The 24,105-nt window shown below is 32.4% G+C and overlaps 1 protein-coding gene across 3 annotated transcripts in view; it reads left to right on the forward strand.

The window, feature by feature from the left end:
* LOC118204317 (choline-phosphate cytidylyltransferase B-like) overlaps positions 1 to 24,105 on the forward strand; it is a 107,877-nt gene that overhangs the window by 30,630 nt on the left and 53,142 nt on the right. For all 3 annotated transcript variants that reach the window (XM_085818962.1, XM_085818963.1, XM_085818964.1), the window contains 4 exons: positions 6,546 to 6,675; positions 6,755 to 6,863; positions 13,277 to 13,393; positions 20,250 to 20,401. In XM_085818962.1, coding sequence (XP_085675088.1) covers positions 6,546 to 6,675; positions 6,755 to 6,863; positions 13,277 to 13,393; positions 20,250 to 20,401 — 508 coding nt within the window. The remainder of the gene's footprint in view (positions 1 to 6,545; positions 6,676 to 6,754; positions 6,864 to 13,276; positions 13,394 to 20,249; positions 20,402 to 24,105) is intronic.

The raw sequence follows: 24,105 nt of genomic DNA on the forward strand, positions 1-24,105 counted from the left end.
TATCTGTGAGATTTCCCAATTTCTGTACTCTATTTTGACCTTATTTGTTAATTTTGTCTTTTATTTGGCTACTTAAATATTAAGGGAAAAAAAATATATTCTGTAACATTTTGATAACGGTAAACTGATTCTTTGATCACAATAAGTATTTCCACTGTATTTCTCACGATTTGATGAGCAAATGGGTGGGTTCTTTGGCAATTTGATATCAATATCACAATGATAACAGTAACTGTGATCACATTAAGCGGCATGTACTATATTAATAATTTTTTTTTTCAAAGTATAGAAAAGTCTAGTGGATATAGATTAGTTGTGGAGTGATGCTTGTAGTTGAAAACATGTTTCTTTTGCAGTGTTAGATTGTCAAGTAGAAGAAACCGCTTGAAAATTAAATGAACTTTGTTATATACGAGATAAGTTAAAATGAATGCTAGTATTTCAAAGCTTTACAATGCAAAATGTAATTAATGTATATATTCACAAGATTAGATGAACGTAGCATTCAAAATATTAGATGGCATTGCTTGGATGCATGTAGAGGTGTTATAATCACATTTTGAATGTAGTCCTCAAAAATATTCAATATACGCTCCTGTTCACTTCCACGCCTGTCGAATTAATTTCTACCTTTTCATTGCCCTGCGTTGGCAACATGCTTTTGAGATTTGTCGTTCGTAGGATTCGGTCGCTAAAAGCGTAGCTGGCCTGTAACAGTTATAGTTATTATTTTATGCTTATCTGTACTCCTGAATTATTACTAAATGTTTACTTGTGAATGTTATATCATTAAATGTCTTCAGTTTGATTTAAATACACCAAGAGTCGACTGAATTTATTAAGTATGTTTAAAGTCGAAACTGCGTCATCCATGTCGGCGCCATTCTAATACGAGGTACGTAAACATCATTTTGGAGGCACACCGACGAGATCAGATCAAGAATTCGTCTGCAGTTCAAGTACAGATAAGTGATTTTTTAGTTCGATTTACATCTAAATTTGATTCTTGAGGTTTTATATCTATTTTGTATTGATTTTGATTTTGAACTTGAATACTTCGATTACTTATTATGGATCAAGCTACTGTCATTAGATTGCGTGGTAGGGCAAAAGCGGCCTTCACAAGGCTTCAGAATACTATTTCTTCCGATTTATCTAAAAATGAAGTAATTTTGCATCTGGAGCGCTTAGAAAGGATTTATTCAGATTTTGATAAATTTGATGCCCAATTACCAGAAGAACAGTCAGAAATTGAAGATTTTGAATCGAGGTATTTTGGTTTGAAACTTCAGTATCAAAATTTATTAGATGTATTAAATGTGGCTAATGTGCCAAATGTTACAGGAAATTCTAATATTAGTAACTTCAAGTTACCTAAGTTAAATATTCCTATTTTTTCGGGTAACTTTAATGACTGGATGAATTTTAAAGATTTGTTTGTTGCAACAGTGCATAATACTTCTTTATCAAATATACAGAAATTTCAGTATTTAATCGGATCTCTTGCTGATGAACCAGCTTCTATAATTAAACATATTCCGTTATCAAATAATTCTTATGAAGAAGCATGGGCAAAATTGCTCGCTAGGTACGATAAAAAGAAACAAATCGTACAATCGTTAATTAAAACATTAATGGATCAAAAATGTATTTCACAGGTTGATAATGTTAATTTACGGCAATTAGCTGATACTTCCAATGAAGTTATCAGAGGTTTAAAAGCTCTTGGTGATGAAGCAACTTCTAGGGATCCATGGTTAATATTTATGTTGCTTCAAAAGGTAGATTCAGAAACTCGAAAGTTACGGGCACAGAAAACAGCGGAAGATGATTTTCCTGCATTGGAATCATTTTTTGAATTTTCAAATTTAAGGTGTTCTTCTCTCGAAATTATCATAAATAAAGAAGCGGAAGCTAAAGTTGTTGATAAAAGTAGCAATGTTAGTTCTAAAACATTACAGAATTCTAAATTTAGTAATACTAAATGTTCGAAATGTAACAAACTTCATGCGTTATATAAATGCGTTAAATTTAAGAATTTGGATGTTACTGCTAGAAAGAACTTTGCGAAAAAACGAGGATTGTGTTTTTTATGTTTAAATTCACATCTAATCAAAAACTGTAATTCACAGTTAAAGTGTAATTTGTGTAATTCAAAAACGCATAATAGTTTGTTGCATGAAGATATTAAAGCTAACAACGTACAGCTTTTAAAAGCGTCAAATGAAAATGAAAGCACTCCAGAGAGAATTTCGAATGAATCATGCGAGGGTCAAGGTCAGGTAGTTGTCAGTAATACGATTCAAAATTGCAACTCGGTGATTTTGCCTACAGTTCTCACACTCGCATTTTCATCCAGTGGCGAAACTATCAAAATTAAATTATTATTGGATTCCGGAAGTGAAAGTTCGTTTATTTCTGAACGAGCTGTTCGAAGATTAGGATTAAAAAGAACAAATCAAAGGTTACTTTTGCGTGGAATTGGCGGAGTGCCAGCTTCCAAAACTCATGGTTCTGTTGATTTTAAAGTTCAGCCAAAGTTAAATAATCAAGTAATTGATGTTAACGCATACATTTTGGACAGGTTAACTTTGCCATTGCCGGAACAAGTGATTAATGTCGGAACAAGTGAACAAGTAAATTCCGTTAGCGGATCCGAATTTTGCTCAACCCAAAGAAATTGATTTGATTTTAGGAGCTGATTATTTTTCTCCGTTTTAAGATGTGGCCAAATATATGGTTCGAAAAATGAGCCTGTAGCTCAAAATACAATTTTCGGTTGGGTGATTGCTGGGAAGGTCGGAAATAATATGGAAGGCCCAAAAACAGCAAATGCACACTTCATAAAGTTAGAAGATAATATAAATATTGATTACGAAGTTAAACGTTTCTGGGAAATGGAGGATATCGTCGATGTTGGGAAAAAGGAATTTCTGACACCTGAGGAACAATTTTGTGAATCACATTTTCAAAACACTCATGCTATTAATTCAGATGGGCGATTTGTTGTAAAACTTCCATTTTATAAATCACATTTGAAGTTGGGTGATTCAAAACTGGCAGCAATTTCTAGGTTGCGTTCCATGGAACGAAATTTCAAAGATAATCCAAAATTTGGAAAACAGTATAAAGATTTCATACGTGAATATGAACAGTTAGGACATATGACTGTGATTAATGATGATTTATCTAACAGATCAGATATAGAAAAGTTTTATCTTCGTCATTATGCGGTAATTAAACCTTCTAGCACAACAACAAAATTAAGAGTAGTTTTTGATGCATCCTGCAAATCTGAAAATGGTATATCATTGAATTCTCTTTTAGGGGTAGGTCCGAAATTACAAAAAGATATTTTTGAGATTTTGATTAATTTTCGATGAAATTACCATGATTACCATGAAATTTAATAAGGGTCGTGGCTCTAAAACAACGAAAGGCTATATAGCTCTGTTTGTTTGCTTGTCGACTAAAGCTGTGCATATAGAAGCAATCAGTGACCTGACGGCAGACTCGTTTATCGCTCCACTTAGACATTTCATTTCACGTCGCGGTGCACCACGGCACATTTACAGTGACAACGGTACCAATTTTGTGGGAGCATGCCGAAAACTACAAGAGCTAAATCAGATTTGGTCTTCCTTGTATGCAACGGAATCGGTTTCCCGAGAACTAACTAAGTCATCTATTGAATGTCATTTTATACCGCCTGCTTTGTCCCACTTCGGAGGAATATGGGAAGCCGGCATTCGCTCAGTGAAATTTCATCTGAGAAGAGTATTGAAAGAGACTCTTTTAACCTACGAAGAGTTGTCAACACTAATTACCCAGATCGAGGCTATTTTGAATTCACGTCCACTTACTTACATGAACGATACTGATATTGACTGTATTAATGTTTTAACCCCTTCTCATTTCATTACAGGTGATACTTTAACTTCCTTTCCAGATACCCATCAGACTTTACGCACAAGGAGTTCTAGGTGGGAACTTGTACAGAATCTACGTCTGGGATTCTGGAAGCGATGGAAAAAGGAATACTTGACTTCGCTTCAGCAGAGATCCAAGTGGCAGTACAACAGACCCAATCTAAAAATCGACACGGTGGTTCTTACCATCGAAGATGGATCTCCACCGCTAGCTTGGCCTATAGGACGGATCATCGATGTCCATCCGGGCAAGGATGACTTAGCTCGCATAGCCACTGTCAAAACTAAAACTGGTGTTTTCAAAAGAGGAATTAATAAACTTTCACCGTTGCCTGTGTATCAGGACTAAACCTGATAGGGTGAGAGTATGTTCACTTCCACGCCTGTCGAATTAATTTCTACCTTTTCGTTGCCCTGCGTTGACAACACGCTTTTGAGATTTGTCGTTCGTAGGATTCGGTCACTAAAAGCGTAGCTGGCCTGTAACAGTTATAATTATTATTTTATGCTTATCTGTACTCCTGAATTATTACTAAATGTTTACGTGTGAATATTATATCATTAAATGTCTTCAGTTTGATTTAAATACACCAAAAGTCGACTGAATTTACTAAGTATGTTTAAAGTTGAAACTGCGTCATCCATGTCGGCGCCGTTCTAATACGAGGTACGTAAACAGCTCCTTTATTACATGGCACACATTAAGTCTATGATGCAAGTCTTGTCAAATGTTGTGTAGCATGTCACTGCTGGTAATAACAGCTGTGATGCAAGCTTTCAAAGCAGTCATGATCATTAGACCTGGAAGCACAAACATAATCCTTTACAAACTCCCACAACACAAATCACATAGGGGGAGATCCAGGGATCATGGTGGCTAAAGTAACAATGCTTTGTCTAGGGCAAATGCTCATATGGTCTTCACTTAATGTCAGAAAATTTGATGGTGCTCCAACCTGTTGCAGAATAAAGCTAGGCAGGTCAATCTTGTATCTGCAACAGATGTCATAATTGGAGCATATTAAGATACACAATTCCTTTCACAGTGTTTTCAGCAAAAGGAAAAAAGTATCTATAGATCTTCTTATAGGATACTGTGTGAAACAACCTTCAAGAAATCGTGTTCATATTGCACTGTTGTGTGTGGATGCTCAATATCCTAAATTCTTATATTGTTCATGTTCACTAGTCAGGAAATGTAAAATGCTAATTTTATTTATCACTGAGCACTAAACAAATTTATCATCTTCCATTGATGTTAGAAGTGTATCATCAAAAAATAATCGTGCCAAGTCTTCTCATTTTAGTTGTTGCACGAACTGCAAATGATGTGTTTTCATCTGCAAACATTTCCCAAGAATCTCCATGCAGTTTTCTGAGGTACACCCAATTGTCATCCAGCTCAGTATATATTTTGACGACTTCTCACATAGCTGTCTTGAATGCGCTGAAATACGTAATTTCTCACTGATGGATGACCTGTTGCTTTTCCTTTGCATAATCCAGCCTCTCTCTTGTGTTGAATAGCAGCAATAAAGTATTTATCACCCTCTTCCTATTTGTCCATATTTTCTTCAGAAATGACACTGGACAGTGATAATGGAATTGCTTGCATGATACTCAACCATAAAAAACACTTCCGTATGTTACATTTTACAGTTCTTTTGAATAAATACCTTAATTACATTTTGAATAGTAAAGCTGTGAAATCCTGGCCCTTTTTTTTATTTTGATTTACCCTGTATTTTACTAAAATGTAGGTAATTCTTTGTTAAAGCGGCCTATAAGCTTGAATCACTAATCAACCCAGGTATCTTGTCGAAATCTGGGTGCATGTTCCCCATGTAATTGGATATCAGAACCATATTGCATTTTTGCTCTTTCTGCATATTCTTACATTATCTATTTTTGATGAGGTTTTCAAATTTGTGTTTTTGTTAAAAATATATTCTTTTTTTTTGGGGGGGGTATATGAAGTTAACTATCATTAATTTACCAAGTAATAAGGCGAAGCCATATCATTTTTTCAAGAAAGAGGTCTTTTATCTGACATACAAGTACACGAAAGTGGCCACTAAATGGAGCTTTATGTTAACAATAAAACTATTTGGAAGGGCAATGTAATAAACTGCAAAAATAAGAAGGGCCTCCTTGAATATCATTTATCATTGCTATTTACATGTTCTTGGGCAGAGAAGAGTTGATGTCCATGAAATGCTGTAAGAAACAGCTGAATATATATGAAATTGCTGCAGTTGATTGGAACGATTACATATGTTAAAATAATAAAGATGAGGATTCTTAAAATTATTCGTAAGAAATTATATGTGAGTACTATTATTATTATTATTATTATATATTGTGTTGTTTAATTTTACATTTGCGTTTCACGAGCTTGGCAAAATTATAGCCGACATCTTGCCACAAATCTAAAATCCCCAAATACGTTTGGGGGCCGCTATAACAAAGAAGTACTGAAATATGTTATGTTTCTGAAATAGGGTTTTAATAATAAAATGTTATGTATAATTCATAAATTTCAGAAACTGTTCAAAGTTTTCAATGTACTTTGATCTTGCCACTTAATGTTTCTGTTGAATTGTCTTTATCTTGTAGATCAAATGGTATGGAAAAGCACTGTAGAACTCGAAAGAGAACACGAGCTGAAGCATGTTTAGGAAATAGTTCTAAAAGTAATTGCACAAATGGACAAAGAACATTATATCCAAATAGACCAGTCAGCTCTGTAAGCTATTTTGTATTATTTTAGATTTTTTATTGTGTATTTTATATTGCTGTGTAATAATCTGCAGTTGCTGTTATAGGCTTTGTATCGCCCTGCTCCTTTCAACGATGAACCAGAAGCAATGGCAGAAAGAGATCGTTGTGATTATTCAATAAAAATTACCAAGGAAATGGCTGAAAGTGGCACAGGTAAATTGTTCAAAGCTTGTATTTGTCATCTACTAGCACTTATGAAGTTTATTACCAAAACTTATGAAGCATGTACTTACTGTCAGTGTTTTCTATCGCTACAACAATACTATAGTAACTAAGATACAATAACATTCTGAACAAATATTAACTTTAAAGCCAAACAACAAAAATCAGCGTTATATTTTCAAATTTTTCACAGGACTAGTTTCGACGATTTTACCGAATCATCATCCTCAGCTGCAGTCCTGTGAAAAATTTGAAAATATAACGCTGATTTTTGTTGTTTGGCTTCTAAGTTAGTACTATGTACTTGGGTATTAATGTAACCACCATAGTAGAAGTCGCCAAATTTTCAGATTGTGTCAGACTCTGGCAACCATGCGTGCGTAACCATTCTTCTGGAAACATTGCTCTTAACAGTCAGTGAAACAACACCACCATTTTCATATGTTTTTTTTTTTTTTTGGTTGGATTTTGAGTTTCAAAGGCTTTTAAAAACAAATCGTGATATTTCTTGTCTAAAGCTTAGTTTCAAAATACAAGTTTGTATAATTTGCCAGCAATAGAACAAACTGCGATAAAATTTCTGCAATAATACAGAATTTTGGTGAAAATTTAGTAAAGAGAACAACGGCGAAATGCATTTTTTTTTTTAAAGCCGCTATTGCCGAGGTTTGCATGAAAGCAAGTCTCAGCAAATCTGTAATTTTTTTTAAAGCAAAAAAACAGATCACTGTGTACTTCGGGAGAAAAATAACACAAGTACAGAAAGATTTGAAGAATGTAAGTGCTTTATTTTTTAATTTATTACGTAATTTTTATTTAATAGTTAATTTTTTTTAAATTGCTAAAATATGTTTTCTTTTCATTTGTTGATAATGTTTACCAGTTTACAATAAATATTGATAGTTTAGGAAGTTTTCTTTAAAAAAAAGAAAAAGATGCAGACACTACCAACTTGTACCTGACAAGTAACTTTTACCTTTTTATCTGTACAAAATTGCCAAATTATGCCAAAGTGTCTTCATTAATACGTAAGCACGCAGTACTATTAATAGCAGGATGGTTCTCCTTTTGCTGTTATGGCTATCAGCCTTAATTTGTGGGAATTCTGTCACTTAGCATGGCAAACAGGTGACAAGTGTTATTTGTTTATATCAGTGGTTTCAAACTGGCGTCCTGTTGGCTGCATGTGGCCCTCAAAGCAATTTTATGTAGCCTGTGAAGATATTTCATGTATGAATTTGTAGCAAATATGTCACAAAGATTTCAAGATTTTAATTTTTTTAAGTTTACATTATTTCTATTACCATTAAAAAATACCGTGAATAATATATTAAAAAATTTATAAATGGAGCTAACTAATTTGCAGTGCAATATAAATCTTATTCAGATTCAGGGATACAGATTTTATTAACATGTATTTGTATTTATTTAAAATAATCTCTTTCTTCTGGAATACATTCATATGTGATCAGCTTTTTTCACTGTTGAAAATTAATAAGAAAAAAAACCGATTGAATGATGAGTAGCTATAATCTGTGAAGAAGATAATTTCTAATCTCCTAGGTACAAGCTTTATCAAAATTAAAACGCCGTCATGTGTCAAGCTGTAATAAGAAATAAAAGAAGTTTATAGTTATTTCATTCAAACATATGTATTTTTATTTAAGCATTAAAGAAAATTTTAATAAATTTTAAAGAGAAAAAAGATAAAGAGACTAAAGTGTTGTTATTTATTCTAGGTTTGTCTGACTTAAAATATTTTGTCTGAAAAGTTAAGAAAGTATTCATAATTTTTTTTCAATTTAATTAAATTATTTTATGATTGATTAAACATATTAGAACTATTTTAGTTAAATGCCAGTGGGAAAACTTAATGTTTAACTGACAGTATATTTGAGTTACAAAGTATAACTAATAGAAATTTCTTGCTGGTACCAAATTTAGACTTCCAAAAAATTAATATAGCACAAAGTGTGAAATCCGGACGTCCATTATCCAGAATGATCTAAATTCCGGACTTCAAAGCCACAAACCTTTTTTTTTGTATGCGTTACGCATGCGTGGTGTCAAAGATTCCAAAGTGAGACTAACAATTTTGACATGTGCAAATGCTGCAGAAACGCACAAGTGCAAACTTTTTGTAATCGGAAAACATGCATGATCTCGAGCATCTAAAGGAGTAGTGATTTTCCCCGTTATATATTGCACAGATAAAAGAGCATGAATGACACAAGCGTTGATGAATGATTGGTTAGAAAATCATTTTATACCCGAGGCTCAGCAACATTTGAATTCAGTTGGTTTACCTGATGACTCAAAAATAGTTCCGATTCAACTTAAAGTTTTAGTGAAAGATAATGTATCTGTATTATTCTTCCCTTCAAATTGTATGTCTATCATTCAGCCTATGGATATGGGAATAGTGTATGCGCTGAAATGCAAATGTCAAGTAGCATTTTAAAAATCTATGTTAAATTTCTTTAACAATGGCAAGAATATTCACGACTTTTTGAAATTTTTTAGCATAAAATCTGCTGTGTGGAGCATCGCAAGATCATAGGAGGATGTGTCTCCAGATACGTTAAAAAATGCTTTGCATAATTTATTTACGTAAAAAATGCTTTGCATAATTTTATTTAATAATTATTTTATAATGGCCAGCTACCATATTTCATGGTGAGGACGATGAAGATGATGGCCGTGAATTTAAAGTTTTTCGGATATCGCAGACTAAAGGTGAAATTTTCCAGTTATTGGATTTTGTAAAGAAATGTGGAGAAGTGGTAATAAATGAAGTTGATATAACAGAAGTTTTCATTGTGAAAACAATGCCCCAGTCATCAGTCAATTAACGGACGGCAAAATCTGTAGTATGGTTCTAGATCCAGAAAATACTGCTACCGATAGTGAAGAAAGCAACAGAGAGGTTATTGAAAATGAAAAAATTTTGATTAACAAGTTAGTCAGCATTCTCGACACAGCAATTACAGGACTTGAACAGTGGAATTTTGTAACTGTGAACAAGAAATTATGTCTGTTTATAGAATTAAAGAGAAAGTATTAGCACAAAAACGAAGCAACTTAAACAACTTACATTGAAGGAAATGTTTAATAAAGTAAATAAATAAATATTAAGCTTGTTTTTTTTTATAAAATTTGATACCCTTTAGATCATAAATGCTCTTTATTTCATAGTTTTAATTGTATAATTTCTGCATGCCATCTTACCAGATTTAAATTGTTGATCTATAATCCGGAAAAATCCCTAATCCGGAATCGCCCGATGAGTCCGGATAAGTCCCGATGAGTCCGGATTTCGGACTTTGTACTGTACAAGTTTGAATTTTTTCCTTTTGCGATATTATTATTACCGGTTATGTATGTTTTGAAAAATACTTTTCAATAAGTTAAAAATTAAGTTTTTTTTTTTTTTTTTTAATTTTGTTAATAAAATATTTTTGATTTTGTTAGAAAAAAAGCCAGCTGTTTTCAGATCATGCATGCAGCCTGTGGTCAATTTTGAGTTTGAGACCACTGATTTATATAATTTTGGCTTTGCAGTCGTACCTTTTAGGCCTTTCAGAGGAGCTGTATTATCTTGTTTGTTTTCAGATACTAGAATAGGTTTTTTAGTATTAGAATATTTCTATTGATGTGTTAAAAAAGGTTTCTATTTTGAATTGTAACTACAATGTAGAGAAAAAGTTGCCCAAAATTTCTTGCAAGAGTTAAGCTTCAAGTACTAAGCAGTAGAATTAAAATTCACTGTTTTGATTATAAAAGATACAATGCACATGTTATAAATCTGAACAAAATTATAATGTTTTACAATTGATGATATAATTATTATGTTTATTCAAGAAAGTTTTTAAAATTTAAGTGAATTATTATATTGCATTTGAATTTTTTTATGAATTTTACTGAAAAGAAAGTTAGAAAATAGTTGCTTTGTTTTAAATATTTGTCTTCTGGCCTTCAAACTAATGAAGGAAGCACAAGTATTAATTAAGAAGTATGCTGTTTATGATCTTTATAATGAACTGCTAACATATATAAGAGACTGTCGAATGAAAATGAGACAGACTATATAAGCATGGCGCAGAATTTGGTAACACAGGTAGGTTTGTGTATAGAAGCACTGTGCTATTAGGAATCGGGAAGGAACAGCTCACCATTGTGTCATTTGTCTGTTAACTCCTTAGCTGCTGCAGGAAACATACAAGAGTCACTCCCCAGTGCTACTGTTGTTTTACACATATGCGCATAGTTATGAGATGTATTAGGGGGAAAATAAGCAAAAGTTTTCCTGTCTAAAAACTGTATACTTTCACAAAATAAAGAATAAAAGAAAAAATCAAAATGCAAGATTTGATGTCTAGAGTAAAAGTATAATAAAAAACATCACAAAAAATGAAGTTCAGATCAATTTATTTTTAGGCCATTAAAGTGTAATGTCAGGTTTCGGTGTTATACCGTGTAAAACCAGTATACCTAAAAAACCATGTATTTTTTCTGAATTGGTTGGATGCCATGATTTTATTCTCGATTTTTCTTTTGCAGGATGTTGGTACATATATTAGTCTGCAAAATGGTTACTTTCAGAAATAATATGAAGCACGAGCAGTTCATCAAAAAATAATTCAAAAAAGAAAAATGGGTTTGAAAAACCCGTTATATCTTTCTTTATTGCTGGCTGTCCCGAAAATAGAAAGCATGGAGGCAGCGTAGATACAGAATAAAACAAAAATATGATTTACTCAAACAGAAACAGAGCAATAACCATTCAGTCATTAATCATCACTGTCGGACATATTAGTAAGCACCTACTACAAACAGTAAACGAAAACGTAAGACACAAAATAAAAAAATATGTTTTGCTCAAACAGAAACACAACACGATCAATAATCGTGCAGTCTTTACTTTCACCGTTTCAGAAACATCCCCCTCTCAATTCCTCCTGTCCTCTTTTCTGAAATATTCTCCTTCGCATAAACTGTCAAGGCCATTGTGGTATTGCATTCCAAAGCTTTGCAAATAAATTTACTGGTAGCTACGCAAAGCAAGTGATAGTATTCCAGGGCAGTTAATGCATTCGCTGAGCAAGGTGTATATATACGCCCACAGCAGTTAAGGGGTTAAGACAGGCTTGAAATTAGATCAGTGAGTTGTGTGTACTATCACTAAAGAGGCCAGGAAAGAGGAACTGCTTGCTATAGTGCATTTTTTTATTGCAGAAGGAGTGTCGGGAAGAGAAATTCATGCCCGAATGTCTGCTGTGTGAGGTGAATATAGTATGTCACGTGTGAATTTTATTGGAATAAATGATAACGAGAAGTTCAGGTATCACTGAAAGACAGCAGTCTGCTAGGATGTGATCATCGTGTCATTATCCCTTCTGTCATTGCTGCAGTGAATGCTGCTGTCAAAGAATGTCTTCCACTGATGGCAGACAGTTGAAGACATTCGGCTCATGTTGGGCATTAGTCACACTATCACTCATGCCATCTTGACAGAGCATCATAAGTTCCATGAAATCTGTGCAGTGAGTTCTCTACAATCTGACAGTAGCTTAAGTTGAATAGAATGTAAATATCACTGCAGCACCTGGAATGGTATCATGATGAAGAATATTGTGTCCTGTCCCATATTGTTGGGCATTAAACATGAAATGGTAATGGAGTTGATGAAATTTTGTGCCATCATTTTAAGGCAGGGAGCAAGTGTTAGAGAAAGTGAATGGCTTCAACCCCAACAGAAAAAAACCAAAGCCGTGCAAAGCCAGCTGTGGGAAGTCATGTTAACTTTTTTCTTTAAGGGCAATCAAATACAGATCCCTGACAGTCTAAATCTCTCTCCTTGCAATTTCCATATTTTTGGAGCCCTGAAGAAAGGCCTTAGTGCCCATCAATGTGCTTCAGACGAAGAGGTTCCGTGGGCAACCAAAAACACTTTTCCATGATGACATTTACCATCTTGTCTCATAGTAGGATAAATGTGTATTAAGAATTATGGTGTTACTTTTGAAATAATAATTAGGTTGCTTACTTTTGTTCCCATCTGTGTCGTTTTCATGTGACCCTTATGGAATTTCATTGCCAGTTAAAAATTTGCGGGAGAAACATTTTTAGCAGGAGAGGTAACTCATCATTTTTTAAACTGCTAGTTGCTTTGGTAATATTTCTGACATTGTCAGTTAGTATTACATTAGTTGATATTTTCTTACAATTGAAAAAAGTTGGTGGCAAAAGTATATTTCTCACTGGAAGTATTTAGTTAGCATATGTAACTGAAAGAGGAAATTGTTTGTGTATGTTGACTTGACATAGAAATTTAAAAAAAAAAAAAAAAAAGCTTATCCTGAAATTTATTAACTAACAATTATTTTTATAATTTTTAATTTTAGCTCCTCGACCAGTCCGAGTGTATGCTGATGGAATTTATGATTTATTTCATCAAGGACATGCTAGGCAACTTATGCAAGCAAAAAATGCATTTCCTGTTGTATATCTTATTGTTGGAGGTAATGTTTTTTTCACCATATTAATTATGTTAATTGTTGTTAAGTGTAAGTAATAATAACCTTTTGGTACTTTCTGGTTTTTGCATCCCCGACTTCAACATTCAGGAGAACTGCCGCATCGGCACATTTTTTAGTATACATGTAACATTAGCCAACTCTCATATGCAAACTGTGCATGGGTAATTTACAAACCTTATATTTTAATGTGCTTTCACTGATCAGAATTTTCCATCATATAGTGATAATGGCTATTTTTTTCCCCACCATAAAAGTTTTATATCTTATAAAATGCTATCATTTGCAATCATTGTCATCATAAATTTGTAAGCATTTATGAATAAATTAGTAACCAACATGTTGTGGGAACATCCAAACAAACAATTTTCGCCAATTCACAAAGTCATCAACTTTGGCGAGTTTCATAGAGGGGAATATTAAAAAAATAGGTATTTTTAATGTGATGAGTACAAAAAATGTTTTGTATGAATTAAAAGAATAAAATCATTCTAAATACAAGGGCCTTATTATCTAGTGTATAGAACCATTGAGCATTAATTTTCCCAAGTTATTCGTGAAGGTAACATAGAGAATAATACGATTATGTGTGGACAATGTTAACTCGATTGGCTACCAGTATTTGCCATAAATTTTTTGTCTGCTCATCTTGATTCTGTACATTTCAGTAAGTTTGTATTTAAATAAACAAACTTTTGTTGTGGCCCAAGGAATTATATTATATACTTGCATCTCCACCTCACCAAAAAATTAAAATTTAGTATTAAAAATAGAGAGTTTAACATAATGAATCCCCCTTTTACTTCCGTATGAAGTAAAGGAAGTATTGTAATAGCGAAAAATTTTGGGTATCGTATATCAACGAAAATATCCGTTTTGATGGCTATCAAATACAATTTAATGATGTTTTTGTGTGACATATGAATGTAAGGACAGAATAAAGGACTCTTTTTTGCAAAACGAATTGTAAAATTCGTATTGGATTCGAAGATAATTTTTTCGCGACGTCTGTATGTACATATATATGTGTCTTGCATAACTCAAAAATGACTAGCTTTAGCCTCAGAATATTGAAATTTTGTATGTGGAACTACTATAACATATAGTTGTGTGCTTCCCTTTTCAGTTGCAATCAGCTACACCAAAAGTATATAAATATATATACCCATTCTGTTACTCGATGCAGTGAGCTTAGTTTTTTTTATTCTTAGATAAAATGTTGGTAAACTGTCCATTTTTAGATTTGTAAGTGATTCAATTATATTGTTCTTATGTTCCAGTTAAGGTTTTTATGCCTTTAGTTAATCTGCATGTAGTAGTTATAGAATTATGAAAATGTAAAAATTTTTTTAAGTGGGACTTAGCCTAACAGAGCAGCCATTTGTTTACATTTGAAATTTAGCAGAATAGTAAATTCAGTGAGTTTCTGCAGCTTCAGCATCTTTTTGCCAAGTGGGACCAAAAGAAAACTTCCAGTTTTGTGCACTGAAAAATCTGCCTTTTTGCCCACTGGCCAAATTGTTTGTTTTTTCATCGAAACTACAATTTTAATTGTAATTTTTTAATTGTTTTTAACTGTATTTGGTGCTTTATATTTAATTTTTAATGAAGATGTTTTGAGTTTTTATGTATTTTTGCCTTACTGCGAAGTGAGAACTGAATTAATTGAGTGAGAAATATATTTGTAATGAAATAACTTCAGCAAAAAATTTGTATAATTTAATGGGCTGTCAAGGTAGTGATGTGGTGTCCACATCAGATTCTTGTACAAGGAAGTAATCACAAAAATTTGTGGGTGTCGTATTTCAACGAAAATATCCATTTTGACCACTTTCAAATGCAGTTTAGTGATGTTTTTGCACGACATCTGTACAGAAAGAAGGACAAAGTAAAGGACTCTTTTTTCCAAAATCTGTTGCAAAAAGCATTTAAAAGGTATACAGAAGGATTTTTTTTTCATGACGTCTGTATGTATGTTTTTATGTATCTCGCATAACTCACAAGCAAGTAGCCTGAGAACATAGAAATTTTCTATACAGGACTTCTATAGTGTTTAGTTTTGCAGCTCCCTTAAGTGGCTAAGCCTAATTTTTTTACCATAGGAGCTATATTTGAAACTTAGCAGAATAGTGAATTAAGTCAGTCCTGCACCTTCAGTGTTTTTTTGCCATGTGGGACCAAAAGGAATCTCTTAGTTTTGTGCACTGAAAAATCTGTCTTCTTGCCCACTGGCCGAATTGTTTGTTCTTTCGTCGAAACTCCAATTTTAATTGTAATTTTTTAATTTTTTTAACTGTATTTGGTGTTTTATATTTTTCAATTTTTAACAAAGATGTTTTGAGTTTTTATGTATTTTTTTTTTTTTTTTTTTTTTTTTTTTTTGCCTTACTGTGAAGTGAGAACTGAATTAATTGAATGAGAAATGTATCTGTAATGAAATTCACGGAAATAACTTGAGCAAAAAAATTTGTATAATTTAGTGGGCTCTTCAAGGAAGTCGTGGTGTCCACATCAGAAGGAAGTAATCACAAAAATTTTTGGGTGTCGTATTTTTGACCACTATCGAATGCATTTTAGCAATGTTTTTGCATGACATCTATACGAAAGGACAAAGTAAAGGACTCTTTTCCCCCAAACGGGTTGCAAAAAGCTTTTTAAAGGGATACAGAAGAAATTCTTTTCATGATATCTGTATGTGTGTATGTATCTCGCGTAACTCAAAGCAAGTAGCCTGAGAGCATAGAAATTTTGTATATAGGACTTCTATAGCGTTTAGTTTTGCACCTTCCTTAAGTGGCTATATTTTAAAGTTAGCAGAATAGTGAATTAAGTCAGTTTCTGCACCTTCAGTATTTTTGCCGTGTGGGACCAAAAGGAAACTTTCAGTTTTGTGCACTGAAAAATCTGTCTTCTTGCCCACTGGCTGAATTGCTTGTTTTTGTTTAGAAACTCTAATTTTATGTGTAAAAATTGTTTTTAACAATATTTTGTTTATATTTTTCTATATTTTACAATGTTTAATAAGGATATTTTGAGGTTTTATGTATTTTTGCCATATTCTGAAGTGAGAACTGAATTAATTGAATGAGAAATATATCTCTAATCAAATTTGAGGAAATAAGCTTAAATGAAATGCAGAACAAATGCATAAATTTAATATTCCATACAAGAAAGTCATGTGGTGGTTAAGTAGTTATCTTAAAAATAATCAGTTCTTTTTTCTAGTATTTTTATGAAACAAGTATTTATGTGTATTAATTTAAAAAAATTAAAAATATATTCAATTATCAACCTTTTGTCTTTCACAGGGTTACATAGATGAGTCAAAACTGGTCAGTAATTTTAATTAAGTTCTAAAATGAACTTTTATTAAAATTGTAATTTTCAGCATTTGTTCCTTGATAGGAATAGTTATATGTTATGCTGTCTGAAGCTATTAAGAAAATTTGATTCATACCTACATCAGCTCAGCATTGAAATGGGATGATGTTTTATATTTTTTATGCGCAGTTTGTACAAAATTTGAATTCTGCATCTGTCGTGTATTATAATTTTGAGGTAAATGCTATAAAATGCCCGCACACTCGGGTAGGCCAAATGAAGCAGTCACTCTGGAAAATGTGAAACAGGTGTTGAAAATCGTGATGAATGACTACAAAGTGAAAGTTCGTGAGATTGCTGAGATGGTAAACTTATCAACTGGAAGTGCATGTACGATTTTGCATAAAAAGTTGGGCATGAAAAAGTCTTTTCCAAATGGGTGCTGCATGTTCTCACAATGGAAGAAAACCAACTACAAGTAGACAATTCAAAGAGCTGTTTGTCACTGTTTACTTGAAATAAACAGGATTTCTTGCCTCGGTATGTAACAATGGGCGAAACATGGATCCATTATTTCACATCCATTATTTAAATAATGGAGTTGAAGTGGCAGTCGGCTGAGTGGTGTGCAGCCAGTGAAAGCCATCCGAAGCATCCAAAAATGCAGCAGTCAGCTGGCAAAATCATAGCATCAGTGTTTTGGGATGCACGAGGTATAATTTAATTGACTACTTTGAAAAGGGAAAATCTATCAATAGCACCTATTACAGTGATTTATTGGTGCGTCTGAAGGATGAAATCGCAAAAAAAGACCGCACATGAAAAAAAAATCATCTTCCATCAAGACAATGCCCTGTGCCACAAGTCAATGCAAACGCTGGTTAGTTAAACAAGTTGGGCTTCATTCTGCTTCCCCACCCACCATACTCCCCAGATCTAGCCCCCAACAACTCCTGGCTGTTTGATATCAAAAAGGTTATTTTGTGGACAAGGACAAATCATTTTACAAGCATGGTATTGAAAAGTTAGAAAAGCATTGGAATGATTGCATAGCTCTTGATGGTGATTATGTTGATGAATAAATGTTAATTTTGTGAAATGGGTGTTGTTTTCTTAGTTAGTTCCGGGATTTATTGAATGATGTGTTAAATGATAAGGTTAATCATAATAGTTATATTTAACTTTTATCATAAGTTTCATGAAAATAAGTATTATTACAAGAAATAAATTATTGTGATAAAAAATTAATATGTTTTCGTTATTTATAAAAATTGTCATACATAAAAAATCAAGGACAAATAATTATAATTGATTAAAATATTTGATAACAATGATAATAACATTTATTTTCATGAAACTTATGTTAACAGTTAAATATATATAAACCTTAATTTTATGTTCGCAATTTTTCGTGATGTAGGCCTACTGGGGATCCTGGCATGTTAAATAATGGGGACACATCCCAATATGCAGTACCTCATGGGTGATGGGGAAATCCGTGTATGACAGATTCACTGACTGGCACTATATTTCCCAACTTTAAATTTAAAAAAAATATATTAATTTTCGATTCAAAATTAGACATTTCATCCATATAAGAAGTCTAGGTTCACATTTAAACAGATAGTGTGCCCAGCAAAGGGGCCGGGTATCAGCTAGTTTTATTTATATTTTACTATGAAGTTTACATAGTCTTCATTAAACTTTACTCTTTTAATACAGTACAAAGTCCGTAATCTGGACGTCCATTATCCGGATTTATCTATAATCCGGACCCCAAGGCCACAAACCTTAAGCTTTATGCATGTGCGTAAAGAGCACGCAATCACGAATACACAGCAAATAGTTTTCTGGTTGCAGTTTTCTAATTTCGGCTATGCGTAATGTATGCTTTACGCATGCACGCATTGAAAGAAATGTTTAACCCTTTGACACGCGCGATATTATTTTTATAATTTTTTTTAACTAAAAACTAGAAATTGAATATTATGATCCTAGAGACAAATAATATATGAATTTAAAAAAATCTACTCTTGCCCGTTGTTCTGTGGGTGGTGGGTCGCACTGTGAAAACACCGCGCGTTTAGGACTTTGAAACTTACTGATTTAGTAGGGGAACAAACTTACCATTTTCCGCAGGCGTTTCCAATAAATGACAAAATTTATGGATTTAAAAAAAAAATGTATGTAAGAATTGCATTATGTATAATTTTTTTTACATTATTTTACAAAGTAAATCGTCAGAAAAAATTAAAAAATAAACATTTATGTAATTTTTCTATAGCAGTGAAAATATAAGTACCTACATAATAAGGACATTTTGGTAAATGGATTAAAAAACTCAATAAAATAAGGATAAAAAAGATCTCAGTGCTTTTTTTTTTTAATTTCAAAGAACAAATTTTTTTGTGACACTGTTCAAAGCATGTTTTGTCTTTTTGGCACATGCTGACCCACACTGCACGTTTCGCACATACATCTTGTTGTGCTACAAAATGTACACTGCCTGGATTTAAATTTCACTGGTATATGTCCAGCGTTATTTAGTTTCTTTTCATCTGGCACATGAAATTTGTGGTTTTTTATGTTATGGGGGGGGGCTTGGTCTTTTTGGCTTTGTACGAATCGTTCGTTTCTCATTCATACTTATTTTATTCGTATTTCATCCCAAAATATTCAGAAAATATTTTAAATTTAAATAAAACTTTTACACAATTTCTATTTTTAATTATAGCAAAGTATATTTACATTAAATTTAAACCACAGGAAATAATTTATAAAATCGCAATACTAGCTTGGGGAGCAAATGTGTTGATGTCAGAGAAAGGTATTTGGAAAAGAAAGACCTTTTTACTGGGCAGGTGCATGTATTGTTTAGTAATAAAATAACTCTGTGGTTTCAAAGCCCTTTATCTATATCCGGGTAAAAATAAACATTCCTATTTGAAAAGCAAGCGAACGCCATTGAGAAGCAAACACCAGTAGTTTCAAGGCGCGACCACCGAGCCTCTAGAGGATTGTAAGCATTGTAATTATATTGTATAAATAATGAAGTATAAATAATGAAGAATCTGCATGAATGTATGTTTGTTTCTTGAATTGTGATAAAGTAACGGTACCTAGAGCCATCAAATTTTGAATAGCATATGTCTCCACCTGAATATGGGCATCTGAAGGTACCAATCTGGAATTTGTTTTATTATCTATTTCATATTTTGTAAAGCATTTATGAGTTTAGTTAAGAATCTCAATGATTTCAAAGCGAGCAATGGCAACACTGTATGGGGGGGGGGAACTTATTTATCTCTAGTGTGCAAGACTGTGTATCAGAAATTCTAAAGATATGCTGTTTTAAATATTTTGTGATATTGCTGTTGAATTGAATTTTATGGTTTAAGTGTGAAGAACATGATATTTGATAAATAAAGATAATACACAAAACATTAAAAAAAGCCCCTTTGGACGTAATATAAAATCTGAAAGCCTTCAGATTTTTTCCCTTCTTTTTTTTTTAATATAGTGAATAGTGATTTTCTCACTCATCAAAATAAGGGAAAGACAGTTATGACAGATGAAGAGCGATATGAAGGCATTCGGCATTGTCGATATGTTGATGAAGTTGTAAGAGATGCCCCATGGATAATAGATGACAAATTCTTGGAAGAAAATAAGGTATGTTATATTTAAACTTAGTTTCAAATTAAATAATATTATATTTCATCCCAAATAGCACACATATTTAGAGCATAGAATAAAATTTCTTTAACCCTTTCTGGCATGCTACCTTTTAAAGTAGGATTTTCAACTCCCCCAAAAGGTAGGCAGTCTAATCAGGCCTAGAGGAGTACACAGGTAAAATTTTGTGCGGATAGCACTTATCGTTGTAATTTTGTGGGTGTACCTAAAACAGGCACACTGAATGAATAGGGCTTTGAAAAGAGTGCTGAAACAAGCATTGCTGGGAGAAACATAAAAAGAGTAAGAGATTTTGCCTATGATTAAAAAACGCTAGGTTTTGAATACCGTAGCAGATTTAGCATTACCCAGGGTGTGCCACGGGGAGGCCTGCTACTCTACACCCACACTAAAAAAGCTCTTCTTGGTTATATGATGATTACATGCATATAAATGGAAAAAATGTAACTTGGGTATATGATATTTACATTATTTGCATTTCATATTTATGCTTTCGTCTTATTTTTTTCATGGTGGTGCTTTTCGAAGAAAGTGACACCACTTTGGAAAAAACACAACTCAATATTGCATGTTTTGCACATGTACTGGGATCTGTATCAGATTCACTATCTGAAAGCAATTCATGTAGCACTTTAATGCTTCAGAAAATGATCACATGTCTCCGATCCATTTGGAAAATAATTAAAAATCAGAAAAAAATAAACTAATATTATATCTACAATTTGAAATTATAAAATAAAATTAGATAAACATCTACAGTTCAAACCTATTAAACATAGCACTAACAAAACTTATTTGAACAAAAGCAAAAGAGAAAAAAGAGAACTGCTCTAGTGAAAAACCAAACTGCTAATAAAATTACCCCCCCTCCCCAACCTTCAGAAAATCACCTCAACAATTTCTTAGTTGATAACAAAACCTCCCCTCCCCCCCCAAAAAAAAAAAGAAAAACAGGAAATGAAACACAGATGTGGATCCACCTTTCTATTGTGAATGAGCTGTAGAGAAACAAAAATAGTTATTGTTCTAGTCTGTCAGTGAGCCCACACCGCTGGGCACACCTGATGTTCGCTGTTCGACCTTAGGCAAGATTTCAAGGTAAAAATTTAAAACTATTATAGAATAAGGAGATAAACATACGGTCCCCCCCCCCGCAAAAAAAAGCGTAGAAATTAATTTTCAAACAATTCCTTTTATATCCTAAACAAAACCTAAAAGATTTCATTGAAAAATGAAGGTCTTTAAAAATTAAACATGGCTAAAATATATGGACTAGTTTGTGTTGGGCTGCCGTCTACTATAAATAAAGAAGTTTCAGAGTAACCTATAGTAACCTATAAATAATTTTTCATTCAATTTTTAGGTATGCCCGTAGCAGGCATACCGTGCCACAAAGGGTTAAAGTTAGGTTTCCAATTCTACTTGTCAGTAACAAGGCAACTGTTAATAAGGAAAAGCAGTATGTGTATGCCTTTAATTTTGTTGAAAAGGTTGTATTCACAACAGTATCTGTCACTACCTTAGAGATTCTATGTGTATAGATGTTATGCAGTCACTGTAGTAGAAAATAATGGAGAAATCTGTAGCTGCGAGCTGTTTTAGTTTTACTGTTTTTCGTTACTATATAATCAAATCTGATTTTTAATTTTTAGCCTCTATTGAGGAAAATATTTCCCAGCAGTAAATAAAATTTCTTGAATTAATGAAACTTAAATTGTATACTGCACACAAAAAAAGAGGGACAGTTCTATATCTCCCATTCTACTGGGCCAATAGACGAAATTCAAACTGCATTTTTCATCCCTCGAAAGCGCGACTTAAAATATATATTAGATTTATATATAGCACTATTCTAACATAGGTATTTTGACGTAAATTCGGACTTTTTCTGAAATAATACACCAATTTTTTTACATATTTCAGTTCTACGACTCAATATTAATATTAAATTTTGTAAAATGTGGTGCGAAATTTACAGAGAAATTCAAAAATTTATCTTGCTTCTTTTTTTTTCAGTTTGCGCGAAGAATAGTTCACTTAAAGAATTTCTTAATATATAGCAACCTATTTTCCTTTTCCTTTTTCATTGTGCATGAGAAGGAAAAAACTCACATTGTTCTTTGTTTCAGATAATGTCCTTTATGTTATATTTTTAATTATAATTGTTATTATTTTAAATAATTTTTTCTTTTTCAAATTTCATTTTATTGTCTACGTTGCATGGTTTCTTTCATATAACGGTTTTAAAAATTCCTATTTATACATTCGAACTGCATAGTTTAAATAAAAGATGCATCGTTTATTTTTTTTCAAATAGTTTTCTTTACTATATTATTTTTAGTTATTATTTTAGGTAATTTTTAAATTTTTAGACTTTTATTTTAATTGTTTGTGTTGCATTGTCTCTTCAGGTAATTGTTTTAAAATTATCTATTAATTCATTCAAACTGTGCATTTTAAATATATTTAATAATATGAATTTTCCAGAATTTGATTTTATTTATTTGAATTGCGCTTCTCTCAAAAGAATACTTTGTGACCCTGACTACGATGCATTTGAAAACTGCATATATTTTAAAAAAAATACAATAAAGTACAGTTTTTACACGCCTTTCAATGTTCAATTCAGAAAAGATATATATATGAGAGAGATGTATATCTGACATTTTAATTTATGATGACTTGCATACATTGCTTTAAACAGTTTTATCATTGTGCCCATTTCTTTACATAATTTTATCATCCTACATTTAATTTCTTTAAGTGTTATTAAAATTTTAGTCAAATATTTTGGCAATCGCAAGAATCAAATATCATAAAATTAAAACATTTAAAATTTTAAAAAATACTAAATTTTATGCAATTTTTTTTTCTTTTTAATGGCTTGCTCTTTTTCTTCAGGCATTTGGCAGGTATATAAAAAAGCATCTAACTTTTCTAAACATCATGGTATTTCTGACATTAATTTTAAATAAAGTTATCGCCTTCCATTTCAAAAGGGCCCACAAATGGCTGAGCTGTAAAGTCGCTGAACACTGGTAGTTCGATCTGGGGCTCGAATCCTGGTGAACAGGCTTGTTGCAGGGCATTTTTGTGGTTTTTCTCATGTGTAACGTGTATAAAAGCTGCTTTCCTTTAGAAAGTTCTTCACAAAGGATTATTTCCTTTTAGGCAGATAGCTCTGCTTTGCCGTAACTTAGCAATCTAGTTCAATCCATTTCATCAGTCTTCAGAGACTAGGCATTTTGAAGACATGAGATGAAAGGAAAGGCTTTGTTCAATCTGCGATATCGTTTATGTCTTTTCTGTTATCAAAAACTCAGTTATTGCTATTTGCTGGTGTACACGTCCAAGTGTTTTCTCTTTGAACACAAAACTTCCTTGAAGTAGATTCCCCTTTAAATTTTTGCTTCCCTCCAATTTCCGTCTATATTTGTTTTCAGTGTTGACATGAAAAAAATGAAGATTTTTCGATTGTTACACTTCAATAAATTTTGCATTCTTTGTCAAATTTTTTAAAATATCAGTTGCATCAAATGCGTTTCAGCTGAAGACAGCCTTTCATTTTCTAGACATTTTAACTATAGATAAAGTTTAAAGCAAAGTGCAAAGGATAAATATTTGAATTAAAAGATTTTTGTTAAATGAGAAAGAAATAAAGCACTCCAGCAGCACTTATC

Source organism: Stegodyphus dumicola, chromosome 6, assembly GCF_044657685.1.
Source record: "Stegodyphus dumicola isolate Sdum_Otavi_A_Nest chromosome 6, ASM4465768v1".
NCBI lineage: Eukaryota > Metazoa > Arthropoda > Arachnida > Araneae > Eresidae > Stegodyphus > Stegodyphus dumicola.